General features: G+C 39.9%; 1 protein-coding gene across 1 annotated transcript in view; it reads left to right on the top strand.

Moving 5' to 3' along the window:
- The window catches only part of MCTP2 (multiple C2 domains, transmembrane 2), a 265,399-nt gene that overhangs the window by 224,754 nt on the left and 18,833 nt on the right, over positions 1-21,812 (top strand). Inside the window, 2 exon segments of the mRNA XM_010845889.1 lie at positions 264-305; positions 16,696-16,805. Of these exon segments, the coding sequence (XP_010844191.1) occupies positions 264-305; positions 16,696-16,805 (152 nt within the window).

Genomic DNA, 21,812 nt, shown 5'->3' with positions numbered 1-21,812 from the left:
TTTTAAAGCTGGCTGCTTTCAAAGGGCACTTGCCTAATAGCTTTATTTATAGTTAACAGTTTTATGTAGATTATGCATATTGTTTACAGTCTTATTTCAGCATCCTTTAACTTTCAAAGGGTCCTTTTTTAAGAGGGTACAATGTGTTTCAAAAAGACGAGTATTTCAGTGATGTAGGAAAACTTGAAGCCTGGGTATGCGTGTGTTTGTACTTGGTCATTTCAGTTGATGTTGTATTTACACGTTGTGGGTTTTCCTTGTAGGAGAGCCCTGACGTGGATGAGGAGGACGATGAAGATGACAAGGTGGGTGTACTCCAGAAAGGACGAGAAAGGCAGCATGAATGCTTTTGGTAGATGGCATTCTGGCCAGTTGAGTCGTTGTATCGTTTTACCACCATAGGGTAACCAATATAGTGATCAAATTCTCATAATGTGTAAAAGTTATCTCTTTTTCAAGTTTTAAGTGAAGATGAAAAGAGGTGCGATACAAGGAATAACTGAAACGTTAACCAGGAGTCCTGTCATTTGAGGCAAAGTTTAGCCTTTCCCTTGGTGGATGAAAGGTAGATGAAAGGTAGTCCAGGAAGTCAAAAGTAAATCACGTGCAGTCGCTGTTCCTTGAGGCTCACGTCTGCACTCTGCGGGGTGGGTCACCCGCTTCAGAATCTGTCACTTGCCCAGCTGTTGCTGGCATCGTTTTCAGCTCTACGTCTGGGTACATCTGTCCTTTCTCTCCTCCTGGGAGAATCTCTCAAATCTGCTGCTTTGTTGTCATTACGCTTTCAGACAAACCTTCTGGAATAAAATGGAAAAAAAAAAAGTAAAATGCCAAATGAGATGCTATGAGCTTCACAGTCGCCCAGTCCCCTAGATCCTGTAGGTCTGCTGGGCTCTGGGCAATAGTGTGTAGAAGGTTGACAGGAGAGGAGAGGGGCGAGAGAGGGAAAGGGAAGAGTTAAGGGTCTGATATAAAATGTGCAGGAAACAGAAATGAACTCAAAAACACCAACTTCATGACACAGACAGCCTTAAAATCCATCAAGCGAGCAGGATGGTTTTGCCCATTTGAGGGAAGTTGGGCAGATTACAAAGTAAATCTTATTTGTCGTGCTAAAATGATCATGAAGAGCAAGCTAATAAAGTGTGCCTTTTTAAAAAGAGAATCGGGACCCTTTCAAGAATGAAAGTCCCATGACGCAACTTTCTTCGTGATGAATTGACGTGAGTGGCTTCTGAGTGATGTAAATCCTTGAACATTAAGAATAGTTAAAGCTAGGGACTTCCCTGGTAGCTCAGTGGTGAAGAATCTGTGTGCCAATGCTGGGTTCAATCCCTGGTCCCGGAAGATTCCACATGTTTCAGAGCAGCTAAGCCCACGCGCTGCAATTACTGAGCCTGTGCTCCAGAGCCTGTGCTCTGCAGCAAGTGAAGCCACCGCAGTGAAGACTCAGTGCAGCCAGAAATAAATAAATGAAGTTATTTTATAAAGTAGCCACAGTTAAATTAATGTGCCTTAGGGGGTGTTTCACCAAAGGAGACACGGTTCAGTTCAGTCGCTCAGTCGTGTCCAACTCTTTGCGACCCCATGGACTGCAGCACGCCAGGCCTCCCTGTCCATCACCAACTCCTGGAGCTTGTTCAAACTCATGTCCATCGAGTAGGTGATGCCATCCAACCATCTCATCCTCTGTCGTCCCCTTTCCTCCTGCCTTCAACCTTTAATGAAATTATTTTAAAGCTACACAAGGAGTAATCATCAATTTTATTAACCAAAGGTTGGAAGTGAGGAAGCTCTCTTTCTCTCTGGCCAAATCTGTATAAACAAGGCACCTATGGATGAAGACGTCACCCACCCTAGAGAGAGCATTGTGACTGTGGGGCTTTATCCCCCCTAAGAGAGAAATCCAACAAGAAGGTAATGAATGAAAGAGTGGGTCGAGTAAGCAGGAAGGCAATAAAGTCATCCATGAAGGGATTCCAAGCTCCCAATGCAGGGGCCCCAGGTTCAATCCCTGGTCAAGGGACTAGATCCCACATGCCGCATCTCAGAGTTTGTATGTGCTGCAACTAAAGATCTCACGTGCTGCAGTGAAGATCAGAGATCCCGCATGCCACAGGGAAGACCCAGTGCAGCCAAACAAAAACAGTTTACAAATATCAGCCATGAAAGTTCAGAGCAGTGGTTGGCATGATCTCACTTTCCATTGTGGTACCTTAAGGGCTGTCTGGGGTGTGGAGGGAAAACCACTTGGGCTGTGATCTACATGGATAAACCTGGGAGCTCTTGTAGTCCTCTAACTAAGCATGGCCCTCCTCACAGCAGATACGTCAGCCCACCCACACTGAGGATGTTGGCACTGGGGTCTCCACGCCTCCTCCAGGGCAGTTCCATTCTTGAGATACTTTGATTGATTGTAGTATATTTGTAGGGCCTTTAATAGCACTGTATGGCTTTGTTTCTTTTGCTTACTCAATTTCATACTTCTGTGGAGACTTCCTTTTGCCTTTTTATACTGTTGATGGGGTTCTTGGGGCAAGGATACTGGAGTGGTTTGCTGTCCCCTCCTCCAATGGACCACGTTTTGTCAGAACTCTGGGCTGTGACTCGTCCATCCTGGGTGGCCCTGCACGGCATGGCTCGTAGCTTCACTGTGCTCCACAAGCCCTTCGCCACCACAAGGCGGTGCTCCATGAAGGAGGCCTGGCGTGCTGCAGGCCCCATCGCAACGAGTGGGACACGACTTAGCGACTGAACAGCAACAACATGGAAACTTCTGAAGGCACAGGTCTGAAGTGAAAGGTTGGCTTCTGTTTAGGCCTCTTCTGCTGAACACAGGCCTTCTGTTGGGAGGGGAGACTGACGCACTGCAGCCCTTTTCCACATCTCTGCCCTGTCACTTCTCTAAGAGATGTGAGAACTAGAGGGACTTTGAACTGGAAGACCTCCGGAGCACACCTCCACCTACAGATTATTAGGCTTTATTATTTCTTCTCCATGTAGAGCAGCCTCCACACCCAGAGCTGGTCCCTGAAGCAAGGAGGCCCTGGGCCACGCCCCTCCACGGAGTGCTGACTCCGGGGGCTTCCCCACAGCGCCCTTCTGGCTTCTGTTGTGTGTTAGACATGACAGACGGGCTTCTGGGAACTGTAACACACCCAGTGAGAGATGGACTGTTTACAAATTATAAACATCCAGCCGTCTCCTTCCAAGCCAGGAGAGGAGGGGAACTCCTTTCTACTCAAACTATCCATCTTGAAAGTGACACTCCTTAATTGCCAGCGCCCCTTCCCACCAAATACCATCACGGACAACCGTGGAAGATGAAAGCGTGCCGGGGGCCCCTTGGCACAACTTCCTCGGGAGATGGACGTGTTCCCATATTCTGTCTGTCTCCGCTGCACAGACCAGGACGCGGTCTGGGGTCTGTCATCCTTTTATTGTCTGAACAGGGATGGCTGTAAAATGACATCACCGTAGCCTCTTGCTTCTTCTCATTGTTAAAAGTCCATGTTAATGTCCTGTATGTTTTTCGAAACCAAATTAGACTCCGCAGTTTTGCCTTGCTTTCTTTGGTGGGCTTTCAGTTACAACGTAGAATGTTCGGGTAACTAGTTTTTTAGCTTTTAGGAAGCTAAAGGTACAAACTCAACTTTGAAGAGAGGAAATCTTTCTTAGACCTGATGGCCCCATGCAAGAAATTGCTTGTTACAAGTATAGTTTGCTGGGGGCCCCAGAACAAACAGATAATGGCTAAGTTCAGCCAACAGCAATCAGCTGACATTTCCTATTTGTATTAGATTCCATATGTGAAATTCTTCTTTGTGGACCTTATTTGTACGGATGGATTACAATGAAAATTGCATTAATTTGCTACACAGTAAAGGTCAGTAATTGAAGCATGAACCAAGAAACCATTGTGTAAAATGCTGTATCCCATATTTAGGAAAGGTCAGGCAAAGCAATAATATCTTGTTTTCATTGCAGAAGGTATAAATACTTGCATTAGCGTTTCTTTCTTTTTTCCAGCCCAACAATCACTTGTATAGAATATTTCAGGATTTACTATTAACAACAGGAAGAAAGAATAATAAGGGCATGTAGTAAAGAAAGCTGCCTGTTGCTGTCATAAAGACACTGCATCATGATGCCCGCATTGTGGCTTGGTTGGTTTTAACTCAGCTGTCAGAAGTAGAATTGAATCAGCTGTTTGAGATTATCAGTGAGTTCACAGTTGCTTTACAGTGTTTGGTGGAAGGGGAAAAGATCCTTCTTTCATGTCAATTATGGGTGAAAAACATGTGGAGGTTTTCCTTTAAGAAAATAAGAGACTTACATTTTTGTGGATCGATGACTTTGTAATGAAAGAATGTGAATAGATATTATAGCCCTATCCTCTTTTCACAAATTAGGAAAATTTTAGTATATTATATTTCACAAATATACTAAAATCTAAGTATATTTAAACAATCAATCCTAGTTTTACAAATGATTTTTTATCCTCCCAAATGATTAGTCCACTCATCACCACCCAGGTAGAGCCTTCTTAGAGAGAGAAGGAAATGTTACATTTAGAAGCTCTTGTGAGTTCACTTACATAGTCCTTTGGGTGAAGTTGTTCAGGGCCAGCATGCCTTATTCCCTGTCTTTCCTTGTTCCAGAAAGAGAAGATGGCCTGTAGTGTCTCAGCCAGGGAAGACTGTCATTCTTGGAGGGAGTCTTCTTGCAGTTTAATAGTGAGAGTAGTTTTGTTTATGATTCCTTTGTGCCTTCTTAAGCATGTCCAAAACACAGCAAATTAGTTTGATTAGTGACTTTTTTTTTTTAATCTGCTGACTAAGTCATGGTACTTTAAGATGGTGTGGTATGTTTAAGAAAATGAAAAATCAGATAATATCTTTGAAAAGTTAACAATATTGAATACACACACACATACTTTCAGGGCATCTACAGTCTATAAACAGGACATATTGTAGAGAACCTTATGGATAATTTTCAGGGGAATAAAGTAAATGGTTGTTCTGATGTAACTTCTTTTAATTTGAATTAATATTATTTTCAGTGATGAAGTGATTTAATTGCTAACATTCCTACCATACCATCTTACTTCCAAGATTTTAATATTAATATGGATTCCAGCCAATTCTTAAATACGTTTATACATGTTTTGAATTAAAAGGAATTGGCTTCCTTATTCTTACAGTCTTTTCCCTGACACGTTGACTTGCTCAGATCCCTTTTAAAAAATCAAACGTCCATCCTTAAGATGTTTGGCTTCATTGCCTTCAGAAAGAACCCAGAAATGTTATTAATCTAATATTTTGAAGCATTATTCAGCCAACTACTCTCAGGCTCACTGGTAGACCCAGTACTTGTGGATTTTCTTTGTGACTCCTACTGTAAAGATTTTCCTTGTATGTTGCTCCCAAATATTGTGAAATATTACCAGACTGTAAATGCTATTTATATGGATTATCCTCTTATTAAGTAATTTACAGTAATAGGCTCTGATGTTATAGAGTATACATCTGGATATTTATCTTGCCATTGCCTAAAATTTTTATATTATGCTAATAGAGAAGACATTGGACATTGTATCTCAGTTATCCACAAGTCATTATTTTCCTGACGATAATAGCCATTCCTCTTGTCTTTCCTATTGAAATCCCCTCTGTTTCAGTGTGGTTTGCCCTAAGTCCCCATCAACCAATGAGTTTGCAAGGTAATTAACATATAATTTACAAAATATTTGATAGAAAGGTAAGGATACCACTATTTTCTCAAGGGAAAATTTGTAATTTCACATAAGTAATAAATGACATAAAAGCAGTAATTTAACATTAGACCATTTTGGAACTTCCCTGGCAGTCCAGTGGTTAGGACTCCACACTTCCACTGCAAGGGGTAGGGTTCGATCCCTGGTTGGGCCAGTAAGATCCCACATGCTGTGGGACACAGCCAAAAAGTTAAAAAAGAGAGAGACCATTTTGAGTGAGAATTATTTAAATGACCAGATTATTCATATTTGTAGAGTGTTTACAATTTGCAGACTGTTTTTATGTGCTTCCAACTCATTCAGTACTCAAAGTAAACTGTTTGATATTATTTTCCCCATCTGTGAATGAACTAACCCAGGTTAAGAGAAATGTAGCGATGCATTGGAAAATTTCCCAGCCAGGAGCAAGATTCAAATCCAGTCCTTCTGATCTAAATCCTGTTTATTTTGGACTGTGTTACGCTGATACGAAGGAAACTATTACTTTACTGGCCCGTTTTTCCGCATTATTATTGATAACATTTATGGAGTGTTTGCTCTGCATCTGTGATGGCTCCTTTTTGTCAAAATTTGTAGACTACATTGGGTGTTAGAGATGCAGTGCCTGGGTAAGTCAGGACTGCTTAAAGGTGATATTTGTGCTGAGTATTAGGTGATAATTATTTTATCTTCTACGCGCCTCAGTCCCCACACCTCACAGAAAGCCAGAGGACACACAGCTAATCCAGCAACTGCAGCACAATGTGTGTTCACCTATGAGAGTGACAGTTGGGAAGAACCATCCGCCTGTTCGCCCTGTAACACCGTGGCACCCGTCAGTTGGCTCAGAGAAACTTTTAAGGAAGTCAGTCTTCCCAGGGTCTAAATTCCAAATAATTGTCTCCACAGTGTTCCCAATTTTTCAAAGGTGTGTTTTATCAACATCTTCCTCTTGATGATGATGTTTATTCCTTTTACTTTTTTAGCCCTCTGGTTTGATCCCTGATGAAAATCCTGTTGCAGGCCAAAGAAACCTGTTGGTAAAGATCAGTCAGTGTGGAAGGACTCTGTGTAATGAACAGGTCGTGGGAGCAGTTTATAACTGCTTCAAATGATATTGATTCAAAATCCAATCTGCTTCATATTCATTTCCCAAAGCAAAAATACTACCTGAGAAGGAAGTACTCTCCTGAAAGAGGACAGGGATTTTTCTTCATTTTAAGTGTACCATGAAGTAGGGTGTGTGTGTGCGTGTGTGTGTGTGTCCGTCCATGAACACAGGGCATATCTCATGGGAAGAAACCTTAAAGACAGTTCCCAGTGTATTAAGCCAGATTCCTGGAGGACAATTTTTAATCTTGTATATCAGAAATATTACTTTTTATTCTTTGTTATGACAGATGCTGAGAGGCTTCCCCCTCCCTGCTAAATGCCACTCAGTCTATTTCTGATGTTTATAATTCTTCAAGTTCTCAAGTTGCAGGCTTTTAATATTCAGTGGGATGAAGTAGACCAAACAGATTCCCATTTAAAATCTGAAGTCATATTTCTGCATCTTTGCTCTGGATGGTTTGCATTACTGGGATGATCCTAAGATAGAAATGTTGCATCTTTCCCTTTAGGGGATCCTGGGCATCCTGTGACAAATACTACCCAATTTTTAAGCATGTCACAAAGATCTTTCCTGATGTGGTAAATTTTTAGGACTATCTCTTTGGTTATGCCTAGGTAATTAGTAGAGAAAGATTTTCTTGACTCAGAACATGTATGAAAGATTTAAAGTAACACACTGATTATATAATGAATTCTTAGCTGTAAATTCATTTTGATGGTGTTAATTCTCTCCTAGAGGCTCAAAGCTACTTTATTGCACCTATAGTGCTGTGCTCTTTGGAGATATTGGGGAAGCCAGCAAAGCCTCGAAGAAGGAAAAATCCACTGCCTGATTTATTCATTTATTTATTATTTATTGGCTTTGTTCTTTAAAGAACAACCATGCTGCAACACAGGCATATTATTTGTTCTTCATTTAGCTGTCTCTAAAACTTAGCTGAAAGACTCAGTGGGTTTTTTTTTTTTTTTTGACATTTTATAAGCAAATGGTCAATGAAAAAAATAATACTCTTAATACATTTTATATAATAATATGTATTTTAATGTTACAGAGTTGGAATTTGTAATTATTTTCCTTAAAATTATTATAATAGTTACATTATTTTTCTTATAATCATTCTCTATAGCATAAAACAAAGGATCCTTTTGAAATTTGAGTTCTGGATCTGAAAAGTTCCATGCTTTCATCTCTTCTGTTACATGGTGATACCTATTTGCTCATGAAAGTGTAAGACACTCAGTCGTGTCTGACTCCTTGCGACCCCATGGACTGTATGTAGCCTGCCAGGCTCTGTCCGTGGAATTCTCCAGGCAAACACACTGCAGTGGGTTGCCATTTCCTTCTCCAGGGGTTCTTCCCAACCCAGGAATCATGAAGTAGACCCTAAATCATGTGAATTTTATCTGTGCCTTGGTGTTTTCTGAAATTCGCATGGAGAAGTAAAACCCATTCTTTCTCAAATGTAGGAATCTAAAAATGTGCATGCAGCCGCAGTTATCTGGTTCACTGGTTTAATCGCACCAGTGGCCATCTCTGTTTTTATTACACATTTCCCTCTATAAATGAGAAGGCTTGTATGTTAAGGAAAAATATAAGCACATGTAATAACAGTTTCCTCTTCCTGAACGAGCCACTATCACTCTTCCCAGACAATTTGGTAGCAGCAGCAGATGGAACGCTGTGTTTGCTAAACTGCGTTATCACCACGTCCCCTGGTTCAATCTGAAACGTGTAAATAAAGCCAGCGTGATGCAGATAGAGCTGCCAGATGATCTTTCATACGATGCAGGGCAACATGCGTGAACTTGTCCTGGGAGATCCTTGCTTTGGAAACGTAAACGAACCCCAGGATTCTTTAAGCTAGACAGAAGGTGATTCTTTCCTTTTCATTTCTTTGCATTCTCAGTGGGCAAGGACTTGACATTTATGAAGCACCTGGAGTGTACCAAATGCTTGACATATGATAGTTAATTCTCCAAACACTCCAATTAGGGTCAGGATTATGATCCCCCTTTTTCAGATAGCAGAATTGTGACTCCAGAAACCATTAGGAACTTGAGGTGTTCACAATGCTAGTAGGTGACAAGACCAGTGTTGAATTCACTTTCTCCTGACTCCATAGCCTGTGATTAATAAAATATGCAGACCTGAGGATTTGGTACATCTTAAGTCCCCCCTACCCCCGCTGCAAACTTTTCATCTGTTGTTGTAAACCCTGGCTACTTCAGCTCCTAAATAAGAATGGATGCATTTTATTATGTTGTAAATTATGGTATGTATTTTTTGCAAGTTGCACATAAAGTTTGCCAAATGTTTCACAAGACAAGTTAAAAAAGTAAGAATGGAAAGAAATGTTTTTCTCCAAATATTTTCAAAAAGCGTAATTTAACATGCATTCTTATGAAAATTGGGCAAAGAATACTGGAAATGAACATTAGATAGAAGTATGTAACTGAATAATATGTCTAAGAACCATGTGTTCTATAGTAAGTTGAGAGCCATAGACACCAAAGAAGCAAATGACAAAAACAACAAGTTGAGCTGAATGCCTCCCCTTTGAAATGTCCACACTTGCTCTGGACTTAATTATCCTGGACTGGGAATCCATTGCCACGTATATGTGGACACAGACACCTCACTTAACCTCTTTGGACCTTGGTTCCCTATTAATGGAAATGTAATATCAAAGACCATATAACATGTCCATTGGTATACCAGAAGATATAATTAGAGGAAATTCCCATCAAGAGTAGTTGGTTTTCAGTCGCTAAGTTGTGTCCAACTCTTTTTGACCCCATGGACTGCAGCACACCAGGCTTCCCTGGCCTTCAGTGTCTCCCAGAATTTTCCAGCTCATGTCCATCCAGTCAGTGATGCCATCCAACCATCTTATCCTCTCTTGCCCCCTTCTTCTCCTGCCCTCAGTCTTTCCCAGCATCAGGGTCTTTTCCAGTGTGTAGGCTCTTCACCGTAGGTGCCAAAGTATTGGAGCCTCAGCTTCAACATCAGTCCTTCCAATGAATATTCAGGGTTGATTTCCTTTAGGATTGACTGGCTTGATGTTGCTGTCCAAGGGACTCTCAAGTATCTTCTCCAGCACCACAGTTTGAAAGCGTCAGTTCTTTGGCACTCAGCCGTCTTCATGGTGCAACTCTCACACCTGTACATGAGGACGTTGGCTATAAAGGTAGCCTTTGCAATGTAGAGAGTGAAAAGAACGTTTGCTGCTAGAGTGATGAAAAGGATAGAGGTGTGATGCAAATTGAGAGAAAAAGACAGTAGTTGTTGTGGACTGGCATCCCCTGGAAAGGTCTCATGGAGACCGGGAATATAAGTTGGACCTTTAGGTCATTCTGCTGGAGTTGGGAGGCCTGAAATCTTCTCTTTAACCCTAAGCACTTGTTTCCTGGGTTGATGCAAATGATCTTTTGATACTAATATAAACCTGATTTCCTCTGTTCTTCCTCTTTATCCATTCATTTCTCCATCAAATACACACTGTCTCAGCACTAAGGATGTACCTACCACAGTTGTTGGTACTGAGAGCACAAGTTGAGGTAAGGCAGTCTGGTCTTATCTGTTGGCCCACCAATTCAAATAGGGCATAGGGGAACAGGGGGCTCTTCTAACATCTTTTTAAAATTTTGCTTATTTATTTTCGACTACTCTGGCTCTTCATCACTGTTCACAGCCTTCCTCTAGGTGTGCCTAGTTGGGTGCATGGTCTTCTCACTGCAGTGGCTTCTCTTGTTGCAGAACGTGGGCTCTAGGCACACAGGTTTCCGTAGTTAGTTACACAGCGCAGGCTTAGTTGGCCCACGGCGTGTGGAATCTTCCTGGACCGGGGATGGAACCCATCTCCCCTGCATTGGTAGCTGATTTCTTAGCCACTGGACCAGCAGAGAAGACCCATTTCTTCCAGTGTTAATGAAGCACTCAAGCTATGTAAATGTAAATATCGTCTTATAGCATAGAAGCTACCATGCCCTGTTGAATACACAGATTCATTGCCCAAAGGCAATAAAAGCCACTCAGAGAACAAAAATGACATTTACCACTAATCATGAGAGTACTTGCCCTCAGGTGAATTTTTCCCTCTCATATATGGCTAGCATATGTCATGTGCAGAGATTCTAGGGAGAAGGGTAGAAACTTCCACAAAAGAAAAAGCCTTTTTCTCCCTGTCCAAGAAGAATACTTTGGACATGATTGGTCCCTTACTGTGCTAATGAATTTTAGGTAAAACTGATTTAGGTTCATCACATGCTCCTATTTATCCAAATATTTCCATTTACTGTTTTTATATTCCCCCTTTTTTAAAAACTCAGTATTATATTTACTGTTTCCATTAAAATAATAGGATTTAGCCTAGGATTTAGATGTCAGTTACAAGGGTTCTTGGGCTTCCCCGATGGCTCAGCAGGTAAAGAATCTTCCTGTAATGCAGGAGACATGGGTTCGATCCCTGGGTCGGGAAGATCCCCTGGAAGAGGAAATGGCAACCCACTCCAGTATTCTTGCCTGGAAAATCCATGGACAGAGGAGCCTGGCAGGCTCCAGTCCACGGGCTCAAAGAGTCAGGCATGACTTTAGCAACTGAGCGTTAGTAGAAGGGTTCTACAGTGAGAACTGATACCAGGTTAAGTCCAAGCAGGGATGACCCATCTATTTTCCTGATTCTTTCTAAATAAAACTTAGCTTTAAAGGAAGGCTTTTGAGTGGTCCCTGATAAGACAAAGTGCTCTTAGGCAATTGTGGAGAAGTATGTGTTGACCCCAGTGTGCCAGCCTGTGGTGGCAAGGTCACTGCCCAGGGCCAGTGAGATGCATAAAACGTCCAAGCAGCCAGGTCAGAGTGCTCAGTGATGAGAAAGATGGCAAACGACAGCAGCTATAGCATTGATATATAGTAAATACATACAGAATTTAACCAGTCCTGTGGATAGGAGAATAAAAAATAGTCTGCACATTTTTACTATGATGTTTTATTTCACTCTTTATTTTTAGTAAATCTGCACATTGTTTTACTTCTTGATGATGCTTTTTCAGTGAGTAAATAATAAAGAGTTGCATGTTTAATGAATAATGATAATCAAGTACTGATAATCCATGTTTCAAGATAATTGTTGATGAACTTATTCACATTTCCTGTCTACCACTGTGACCATGATCACATCACTGATACATGTAAACTTAAGTTGCAAACCTGCTGAAGAGTCTTCAACTGTCAATAGTTATTTTTAGAAGACCACTTCTGGAAACATGGTTTTAAATTATATAGCCCAAAAGATGTGTTTACACATCCTTGTGTGAAGCATGACTTTTCGTTTGGATCAAATGACTGTTCTTCCACACTTATCTCATCTTCCATTCCAAAGTTTCCTTATCCATGTATGAGAAAGGGCAAGGTACACGTTAATAGGTTCACTTCAGTAGCATCAGTGTATCAAAGACCCTGTGAAGAGTCAAATGATGCCAGTCTTATCAGCATGCCATCAAATGACTCAGACAGTATCAAGTAAGTTAATTCTGAAGTCTTGTAGCTTTGCAGAGTGGCAATATTGTAGCCAATGAGGTTTATCTGAGGGGTGATTACTGCTAATTGAAAACTTTTCCAGTACCCTGCTGTGGCAACCTGAAATGTTATATTTTTTCATCCACTGTATGGAATCAAAATAGAGCTTTTACAAGTTAGTTTTGCAAAAAATGAAATCTCTGACATCAGGAATGCTATTGTAAATTTATTTTGAACGTGTAGCATTGAGGGTTATTTAATTCCGTAGCGATAATATGAATGCAAATTTTGATGAAGCATAGCACCATGGCTAATAAGATACTCATGTAAGTTGAATGGATCTTTCAAGCATACATTTACAAGTGATAGATCATGGTACCCTATTATCCACGATTGCATACAGACAAGTGATAATGCACCACCAATTGAATTAGTAGTTGTAGTGTCCACATTTATAAGTATTTTATATATACAGAGTTGGGATAGCAACAGCAAAGTTTTCATGGCAAAGGTATGTCAGATATAAAAATACATTTCATTCAGCATGGCTGTGTGCACTTTCTTTTTGCTGCCAGTCATCCATCCATCAGTCTGCTTTTAAGAGTGTTTGAAACCTTTGAGAACTCTCAGTCAACTTAAACATTCTCCAAAGCTATTGAACTCATGTGGGAAAAAAAAAGAAATCTTTTCAGTGTTTGTTGCATTTTCGTCGTGTCAGTTGGAAATTTTTTAATCAAAATTTTTGATAACTGAAAATTCTAATAACTTCATCTTTGGGAGCTTTTAGTAGATAGAAATCAATTTTAAAAGAACTGGCAAAAATAATGATTTTTTTTTCTTTACAAAAGCAAAGGATATTCAACACAAAGCAATCTGTGAGGTGAGATCCTATGCATGATTCGGTGTTTAAATTTACAAGTTACACTTTGGATTATCTCAGTTTGTGGGATTAAAAAAACTTTTGATTTTTAATAGGATAAATATAAATTCTACCCAGGATTGGAAGGAAATTGAGAAGCCACTTATTTTTCAGCATAAATTCGAAGAATTTCAACTTTAGAAGAATTTGAAAAATTATACAGACAACTTACTTAGAGTTTTATCTTGAAAAAAAAGTTTGATAAAGTTCATATGAATGAATATAGTGACTTTGAAATTATTTGGGCTGAAATATATACAGATTTTAATATTTAAAAAACAGAATCGAGAATATTCTTCATGTATCACATTTTTATTGTGAATTTTCAAAGTACCTCAGTCCCTGGAGAGAAAGTATTTTTGTAATTAAAATTATGGTCTACAGTAGAGTCAATTAAATGTATCAATTTAACAATGATTAAGTGCAACTCTGAAGATAGGTAAGAACAATTTTATGAAATGTAAGTGAAAAGATGACATTAAAGATAATGTTACGTTTGTGGAAAAGTAATTTTGGCATGGGACTATAAACAGCTATAACTAGAAAACCAATTAAATATATGAATATATGGAATGAGTAATCATTCTCATGTATCATTTTACAATTGACATAATATGGGCAAGTTTCTTTTGTTCTTATGTATGTAAAATATATGTTTTTATCTTGAAACAATGTCGTTATGAAAATAAAAATGAAATAATTTTATAGATCCACTAATACAATAAAGCGAGTTGTCAGTTGATAAATACTTCAAAAATTACATAGTTCTGTTTACTTTTACTCTTAGAAGTATACAGATATGGTTCATAAATTATCTTGTTACCCTAGATACAGTGAAATTTTTAGCTTAGTCTTTAAATACTGATTATTCAAACTAAAACATCAAATTCATTAAAAAGTGAGAGAATCTTATGAGAATCATTTATTATTTTGTTGTACTAACCCAGAATCTCTGCATTTGGGGTGTTTCAAGAGGAAAAAAAAAATCAGTCAACTAAAGTAGGAAATTGTTATGAAATGGAGCCACATAGAAATTTGAGTCATTTTCCAAAAAATTGTTTTGACCTAAACTCTACGCTGTTGAAAAGAGGAAGCCACTTTTGCCCTTTGGGTCAAATTCCCTGGTGCTTCCAAATCCTCCTTTAAAAACATGAATATTTCTGTAGCAGACAGAGATGGGTTTTCACCACTGTGCCCATTAATAGATGCTGGTGGATTGCTGAACATGAATTAAGTTGTTCTGGCAGTATATCCAGTTTTTAATACAAACCACTTGAAGAATTAGAGAGTAAGGGAAATAAGAAATTGAAAATTGGATTGAAAAAAGTAAAAATGTCTTGCAAGTTTGACTTTGCAAGAGGAAGCAATGAGTATGACCGCCTACTGTACAGGATCATTGGATAAATGGGTGCAGAACAGATGGTGAGACGTTACTCAGACCATCCCAGCAGACGACCTTCATATATTTATGATATGACAGTGAAAAAAAATTTTAATATATCCAGAGGCTATTTTCAGAGAAGGCAATGGCACCCCACTCTAGTACTGTTGCCTGGAAAATCCCATGGACGGAGGAGCCTGGTAGGCTGCAGTCCATGGGGTCCCTAAGAGTCGGGCATGACTGAGCGACTTCACTTTCACTTTTCACTTTCATGCATTGGAGAAGGAAATGGCAACCCACTCCAGTGTTCTTGCCTGGAGAATCCCAGGGATGGGGGAGCCTGGTGGGCTGCCATCTATGGGGTCGCACAGAGTCGGACACAACTGAAGCGACTTAGCAGTAGCAGCAACCAGCCATTGAAATCACTGTGAGGTAGTATGTTTTCCTTCCTCCATCCATGGGTCCACTTTGATGGAACAGAGAATACAAGATGAGAATGATTTTTTTTTTCTTTTGTTGCAAAGAAGATTATTATAGAAATTGTCTCTTGGATTTAGAAGATAATTTAGTATAATTCTAACCTAAGTAAAATTTTAGGTAGAAAAAATAAGATTTGTTAGGTTTATTTGTGGTTTTAGGTATTACATATTAGATGTAACAGCTACAGTGACTCAGCTTGGCCTGAGCTAAGAAGTTAGTAACTAAATCCCAGTTACAATAGAGTTCATAAGTAAGGGAACTAGAATATGGTATCAGAATATAAGATATAGTGTGAAAATGCCCTTCTTTAGGGAATCATCTTTTATCCAACATGTGAGTGATTTCAAGATTAGTTTCATAAGCATTGACTACCTAACATGGTTAGATCATGGCATCCAGTCCCATCCATCCCTTCATGGCAAATAGAAGGGGAAAAACGTGGAAGCAGTGACAGACTTTATTTTCTTGCACTCCAAAATCACTGCTGATGGTGATTGCAGCCATGAAATTAAAAGATGCTTGCTCCTTGGAAGGAAAGTTATGACCAACCTAGACAACATAGGAAAAGCAGAGACATCACTTGGCCAACAAAGGTCTGTTAGTTGAAGCTATGTTTTTTCCAGTAGTCCTGTATGGGTGTGAAAGTTGGACCATAAACAAGGCTGAGTGCCAAAGAATAGATGCTTTCAAATTGTGGTGCTGGAGAAGACTCCTGAGAGTTCCTTGGACTGCAAGGAGATCAAACCATTCTGTCTTAAAGGAATCAACCCTGAATATTTATGCTGAAGGTGAAGCTCCAATATTTTTGCCACCTAATGCAACGAGTTGACTCACTGGAAAAGACTCTGATGCTGGGAAGGATTGAGGCAAAAGGACAAGGGGATGGCAGAGGATGAGATGCTTAGGTAGCATCACTGACTCAGTGTAAATGAATTTGAGCAGATTTTGGGAGATAGTGAAGGACAGAGGAGCCTGGTGTGCTGTATTCCGTGGGGTCCCAAAGAGTCAGATACAACTTAGTGACTGAACAACAACAACCTAACGTGGGAAAATGCATTTTAAGTGTTCTTTAATCAAAGTAAGGATAATATTCTTAGACAGCTGAATATCATCTGGATGTCCAACATACCCTATTGCTATCTGCTGCAAGCCTTTCTGAGGAACTAACAGAAGAGAGATAAGTAAGCTAACCTTGCGAAGACAGAGCAACTCAAGATCTGCCAGTTAAAGAAATTACAGAATTCTCTGAGAGAAGCAGCAACTCTACAGGGAAATGAATTTCTTTTTTCTGTGGAGTTCCCTTCATCAGTTCATGATATTGAGATGGGGACATGCTTGCACACGACAAGTGGTCACATCTCATGAGTAGTCAGGAACTTGGGGGAGCCGATAAGTAAATTGTAAAAAATGTGAATTTATCTCCTGAAGTCACTCAGTTGCTAATAACCAGGTTACGATAATACTGGCATAATGATTTATATAGCAGACCAATAAAAATGAAGTAACTGAGTTCAATCTTTTATGTTTCTTAGGAATCTGAGAAAAAGGGCTTAATTAAAAGAATCTACATGGTACAGGATATTGTCTCAACTGTTCAAAACATCTTGGAGGAATTAGCCTCTTTTGGAGAAAGAATTAAAAAGTAAGTCCTGCATTTGTATTATTGTGTTTGGAGTAAAACTGCCATGTTCTTGGACCAGCAAGGGGGAGGGTCTTGGGGAGGGTAGGATCAGAAAATACAAAAACAAACAAAAAACAGAAACAACAGTCTTGGGCCTCTTAACTTTGGTTGGTTGCTTCTTCAGGTTTGTCAGCTTCACAAGGGTGGACCACGTGACCCAATTTATGCTAGTTATCTGAGCATAATTATTAATAGTGCCTTTTTTATTCTCAACATATTCTGGTTTAAGTGATAAACTATAGATTAAAACATAGATTTAATTCTCTAATGGAGTCTCAATTGAGAAAGCCTCTCCGTGATTCATGTTTGTTTTTTGTTTTTTTTTTTTGCTTACTTTGTTTTACGCATTGTTAACTCTGTGTTACTTGGTCTTCATTTGATATCCATGAACAGAGAAGGTTTTTTTTTTTTTTAATAGTAAGTGATTGCTCCCTACTTTAAATCCAGAGTTGTATCAGCCACGTTGTTCTTTCTAAAGAGCAACTACTGTTCTTATTTTATTGGCCATTCTAGTTTCTTTACATAAAGGACATATTTTTTAGAAATTACATGGGTAAAGAAGAGATTAAAATTAGTACTAAAAGCCAAGTGAAATTTTGTCCATGAAGATGTAGGGAAATCAATAAGTGGTGGTTAACATCAGGAAATATAAACAGCTAATGTGGAACTTTCTGTGGTTACTGATTTTCTTCCTCAGTCACTTATTATAACAAATTGCCCTTGAACATCCATTTATTATTGGCATAGAAAACATGTTTCTTTTGCTTAAAAGGCAAGTTAAAAGTTATCTTTAAACAAGTTTAGTGAGTTTTTATTGAATTTACACGTTATTTTCATGAGCAGTGTCGAGAAAAATTAAGGAGTAGTAGGATTTTTGATCATGTATATTGATACATGTCTGCTTTATCTCTCTAGGTTTCATATAAATTGAAAAATGACTACTGAATGTACCCTCAAAGTTGCTTAGCAAAAATATAAGTGACAGTAAAAAATAGTGCAGTGATGAAGAGGGCACTATAATTTCTCATTCACTCATTCAACTATCAGTGTTTGAATCTCAGGCACTGACTTGGTTTAAGAATAAGAAGTGCATCCAAATTAACAATGACGATAGAAACCAACCAATGTCATGTGCCAGCCAGACACTGTTCTAAGTCTTTGACATGTAGCAACTTCTTTAAGGGGTTATTTAGAGAAATTGGATTAAATGATTCCAACAACCCTGCAGAGTAAGGATTGTTAGTATCCGCATTTTACAGATGAGGAAACTGAAGCACAGAATGATTAAACATGCAGCCCAGATCACACAGTGAATAAGCCATGGAGCTTGGATTTGAATCTGCCTGCCTCACTTTATACTATAGTGTCATTATCCTCTGGATATCTGTTTTGTGTATGTGTGTGAGTGTGTGTTTGCCTTTATGTTTTGTTTTTCTATTGTGGTATAGCTGATTACAGTAGTATATTAGTTTCAGATGTACAGAATAATAAGTTTTTATAGATTACATTCCATTTAAGGTTATTATAAAACATTGGGTATATTCCCTGTGTTATACTTGTATATCCCTGTAACTTATTTCTTTTAAACATGGTAGATTGTACCTTTTAATCCTCTCCCCATGTCTTGGTACTCCCCACTTTCTTCTCTATAGGAATCTATTTTCCAATGAAGGGAAAGAACACTAATAAGACAGCTAAAATAACATTGATGCTAGATAGAGGCTAGATGGGATGTGGAGATGGGTACTGCATCCCCGGAAGGATGTAGGGGAGAGAGAGAGACAGAGGAAAGTTCTGAAGAAGCAACAACTTATCAGCATCTCTAAGGATGGGAAGAGCCAGCTGGGCATAGAGCTGATGAATGGGAGCTTCAGTGGCTGGGTGGCTTTGTGCAAAGGCTCAAAGCCCAAGACTGTGCTCGATGGAGGGAGGTGGAGGGGAAATAGCATGTCTGTGCCACCGGGGACGGATGTGGCGGTTCCTGGAGGTGAGGCAGGTCACACGGGCCTTGAGTGGATGCAGAAAGTCAATGAAAAAAAAGTGAGCAAGAGATGGACTGGCAGCAAAGAAGATAAGAGGATGTGGAGTGGGGGCAAGGCTGAGGACGGAAGGCCATGTCCTTTGGTAAGACTGTCTCCGGGCTTGCATGTCTGTTAATAGACAAATGTGGCTGTTGTGCTGTTGATAATGGTCAAGGAAATGTGTCTGATGAGAAGAGGGCAGAGTGATTTAAGCAGCCCCTCAGCTCTGCAGTGCCTTTTGGCGGCGGCCGTGCCCAACACAGCTGTGGTGGCCATGTCTCGAGACGTATTTTCAGCCATGAACAGAGCACTGTTCTGCCCAGCTGTGACACAGGAAGGCGCATGAGGCTCAACTCCTATTAATTCTTCAGCCATTCATTATTGCAGTGACCTTAAGGTTCCCGCTGGGCATTCAAGCGCAACATCATGTGTAACTCTGTTGGAATTCCATTGTAACTCAGTGCATAAGGACCAGGAAAACTTTTACCCAACTTTTGGCAGCTAGAGAATAAATAAGCATGCTTAAATCTCTCAGAGCGGGCTTCCCTTGTTACTGGCAGAGAAGACCCTGATGATTCTGTATTCACTTGGAGCGAATGGTATTTTCTTTTCTCCACATTCTCCAATTACCTTCTCATTGTATACAGATTTCAAATGTATGTATACATCAGGCTAATATTTGCTTAGCATGTGGCATTTGTATTATCCCAGGCAGCAGACAGGGTGGGTCAGAAGAGTAATGTATATTATTTGTCCTATTACTATGAAGTGTTGGCTACAGCACTAGTGTCCTTGAGTGGTTAGGGAAATCTCCTCTCTGCAGAGAAGATAATGAGATTAAGGTAGACTTAGGACAGGGGAGTCGTCCTTGCAGATGTTCTGGAGTAAGGCTTAGAAGGCATGTTTCTAGGAAGAACTTCTCTGACTCTGAAGTCATGCTGTGAAATATTAAAAGATGAGAAAGCAGGATAAGTGAAGTTTGGATGAAGGTGAGCACAAGCGGAAGGACAAATTTATGTATCTTGTTTTTAATCTAAAGTTACATGTTGAGGGACTTCCTTTGTAGCCTGTTGGCTAAGACTCTGCTTTCTCAGTACAGGGGGCCTGGGTTCAATCCCTCATCTGGTAACTAGATCCCATGTGCTGCAACTAAGACTCAGCACAGCCAAATGAATATTTAGTTACATGTTGAAAGGGACAGAGAATGAAGGCAGAATGACCAGGGGTGAGGGCAGAAGGCCAGCTGTGGGGAGTGAGTTCACAAACTGGGGCGAAAACCATGACGGAGAGCATCCTGTGAGGTAAATCACAAAAGAGTAGTCTGCAGGCTTTTGTGGCCCGTGTCTCTGTTTCTGTGGATAGAAGAGTCAAAGGACTTCATTTTTTATGTGCCTAGGAAATGAAGAAGATAATGACTCTGTTGACACAAAGGTCACCCAGTGTGGTACCCAGTTGGGGGAGGAACTCTAGAATGAAGTTGTTCCCACATTACTGGGTGTTGAGACAGTTATTTGTGGGTTTTGTCAAAGATAGTCTTAGGACATGTTAGTGAACCTGAAGAGTTGAATGAATGAAGGAGATTCCTTGAATGTTTTCCTTAACTGAAATGTTCAAGTCGGGCATTCCCTTAGGATTTAATGGAGAGCTCCAAAGTCAGGAAATGCATCAAAGTCCATGAAAATGCTTAACAGATTGTTTAATTTTGAGATATAAAGCTTTGACTTACCAGAGTTCTTCAATCTTGGATGTTCTTTGAAAGACCAGCACTGCAACATATTTCCATGGTAACTGGAGTGAAGAGTCTAGTAAGGTTTTGAGGGTTAGTGCTACTATATACTACTCAATTCAGTTCAGTTGCTCAATCGTGTCTGAGTCTTTGTGACACCGGACTGCAGCACACCAGGCTTCCCTGTCCATCACCAACTCCCGGAGCTTGCTCAAACTCATGTCCATTGAGTTGGTGATGCCATCTGAGCATCTCATCCTCTGTCATCCCCTTCTTCTCCTGCCTTCAATCTTTCCCAGCATCAGGGTCTTTTGCAATGAGTCAGTTCTTCACATCAGGTGGCCAAAGTATTGGAGTTTCAGCTTCAGCATCACTCGTTCCAATGAATATTCAGAACTGATTTCCTTTAGGATAGACTGGTTGTATCTCCTTGCAGGCCAAGGGATTCTCAAGAGTCTTCTCCAACACCACAGTTCACAAGCATCAATTCTTCAGTGCTCAACTTTCTTTATAGTCCAACTCTCACATCCATACATGACTACTGGAAAAACCATAGCCTTGACTAGGCAGAACTTTGTTGGCAGAGTAATGCCTCTGCTTTTTAATATGCTGTCTAGGTTGGTCATAGCTTGTCTTCCAAGGAGCAAGCATCTTTTAATTTCATGGCTGCAATCACCATCTGCAGTGATTTTTAAAACCAAAAAAAAAAAAAAGTCTGTCACTGTTTCCATTGTTTCCCCACCTATTTGCCATGAAGTGATGGGACCGGATGCCATGATCTTAGTTTTCTGAATGTTGAGTTTTGAGCCAACTTTCTCACTGTCCTGTTTCACTTTCTTCAAGAGGCTCTTTAGTTCTTTGCTTTCTGTCATAAGGGTGGTGTCATCTGTGTATCTGAGGTTATTGATACTTCTCTTGGCAATCTTGATTCCAGCTTGTGCTTCATCCAGCCTAGCATTTCTCATGATATACTCTGCATATAAGTTAAATAAGCAGGGTGACAATATATAGCCTTGATGTACTCCTTTCCTTATTTGGAACCAGTCTGTTGTTCCATGTCCAGTCCTAACTGTTGCTTCTTGACCTTCATACAGATTTCTCAGGAGGCAGGTCAGGTGGTCTGGTATTCCCATCTCTTTAAGAATGTTCCACAGTTTGTTGTGATCCACACAGCCAAAGGCTTTGGTATAGTCAATATGCAGAAGTAGATGTTTTTCTATG

Source organism: Bison bison, unplaced genomic scaffold (genome assembly GCF_000754665.1).
Source record: "Bison bison bison isolate TAMUID 2011002044 unplaced genomic scaffold, Bison_UMD1.0 scf7180017864227, whole genome shotgun sequence".
NCBI classification, from domain to species: domain Eukaryota; kingdom Metazoa; phylum Chordata; class Mammalia; order Artiodactyla; family Bovidae; genus Bison; species Bison bison.
This window is presented reverse-complemented; position numbering and strand designations above follow the sequence as displayed.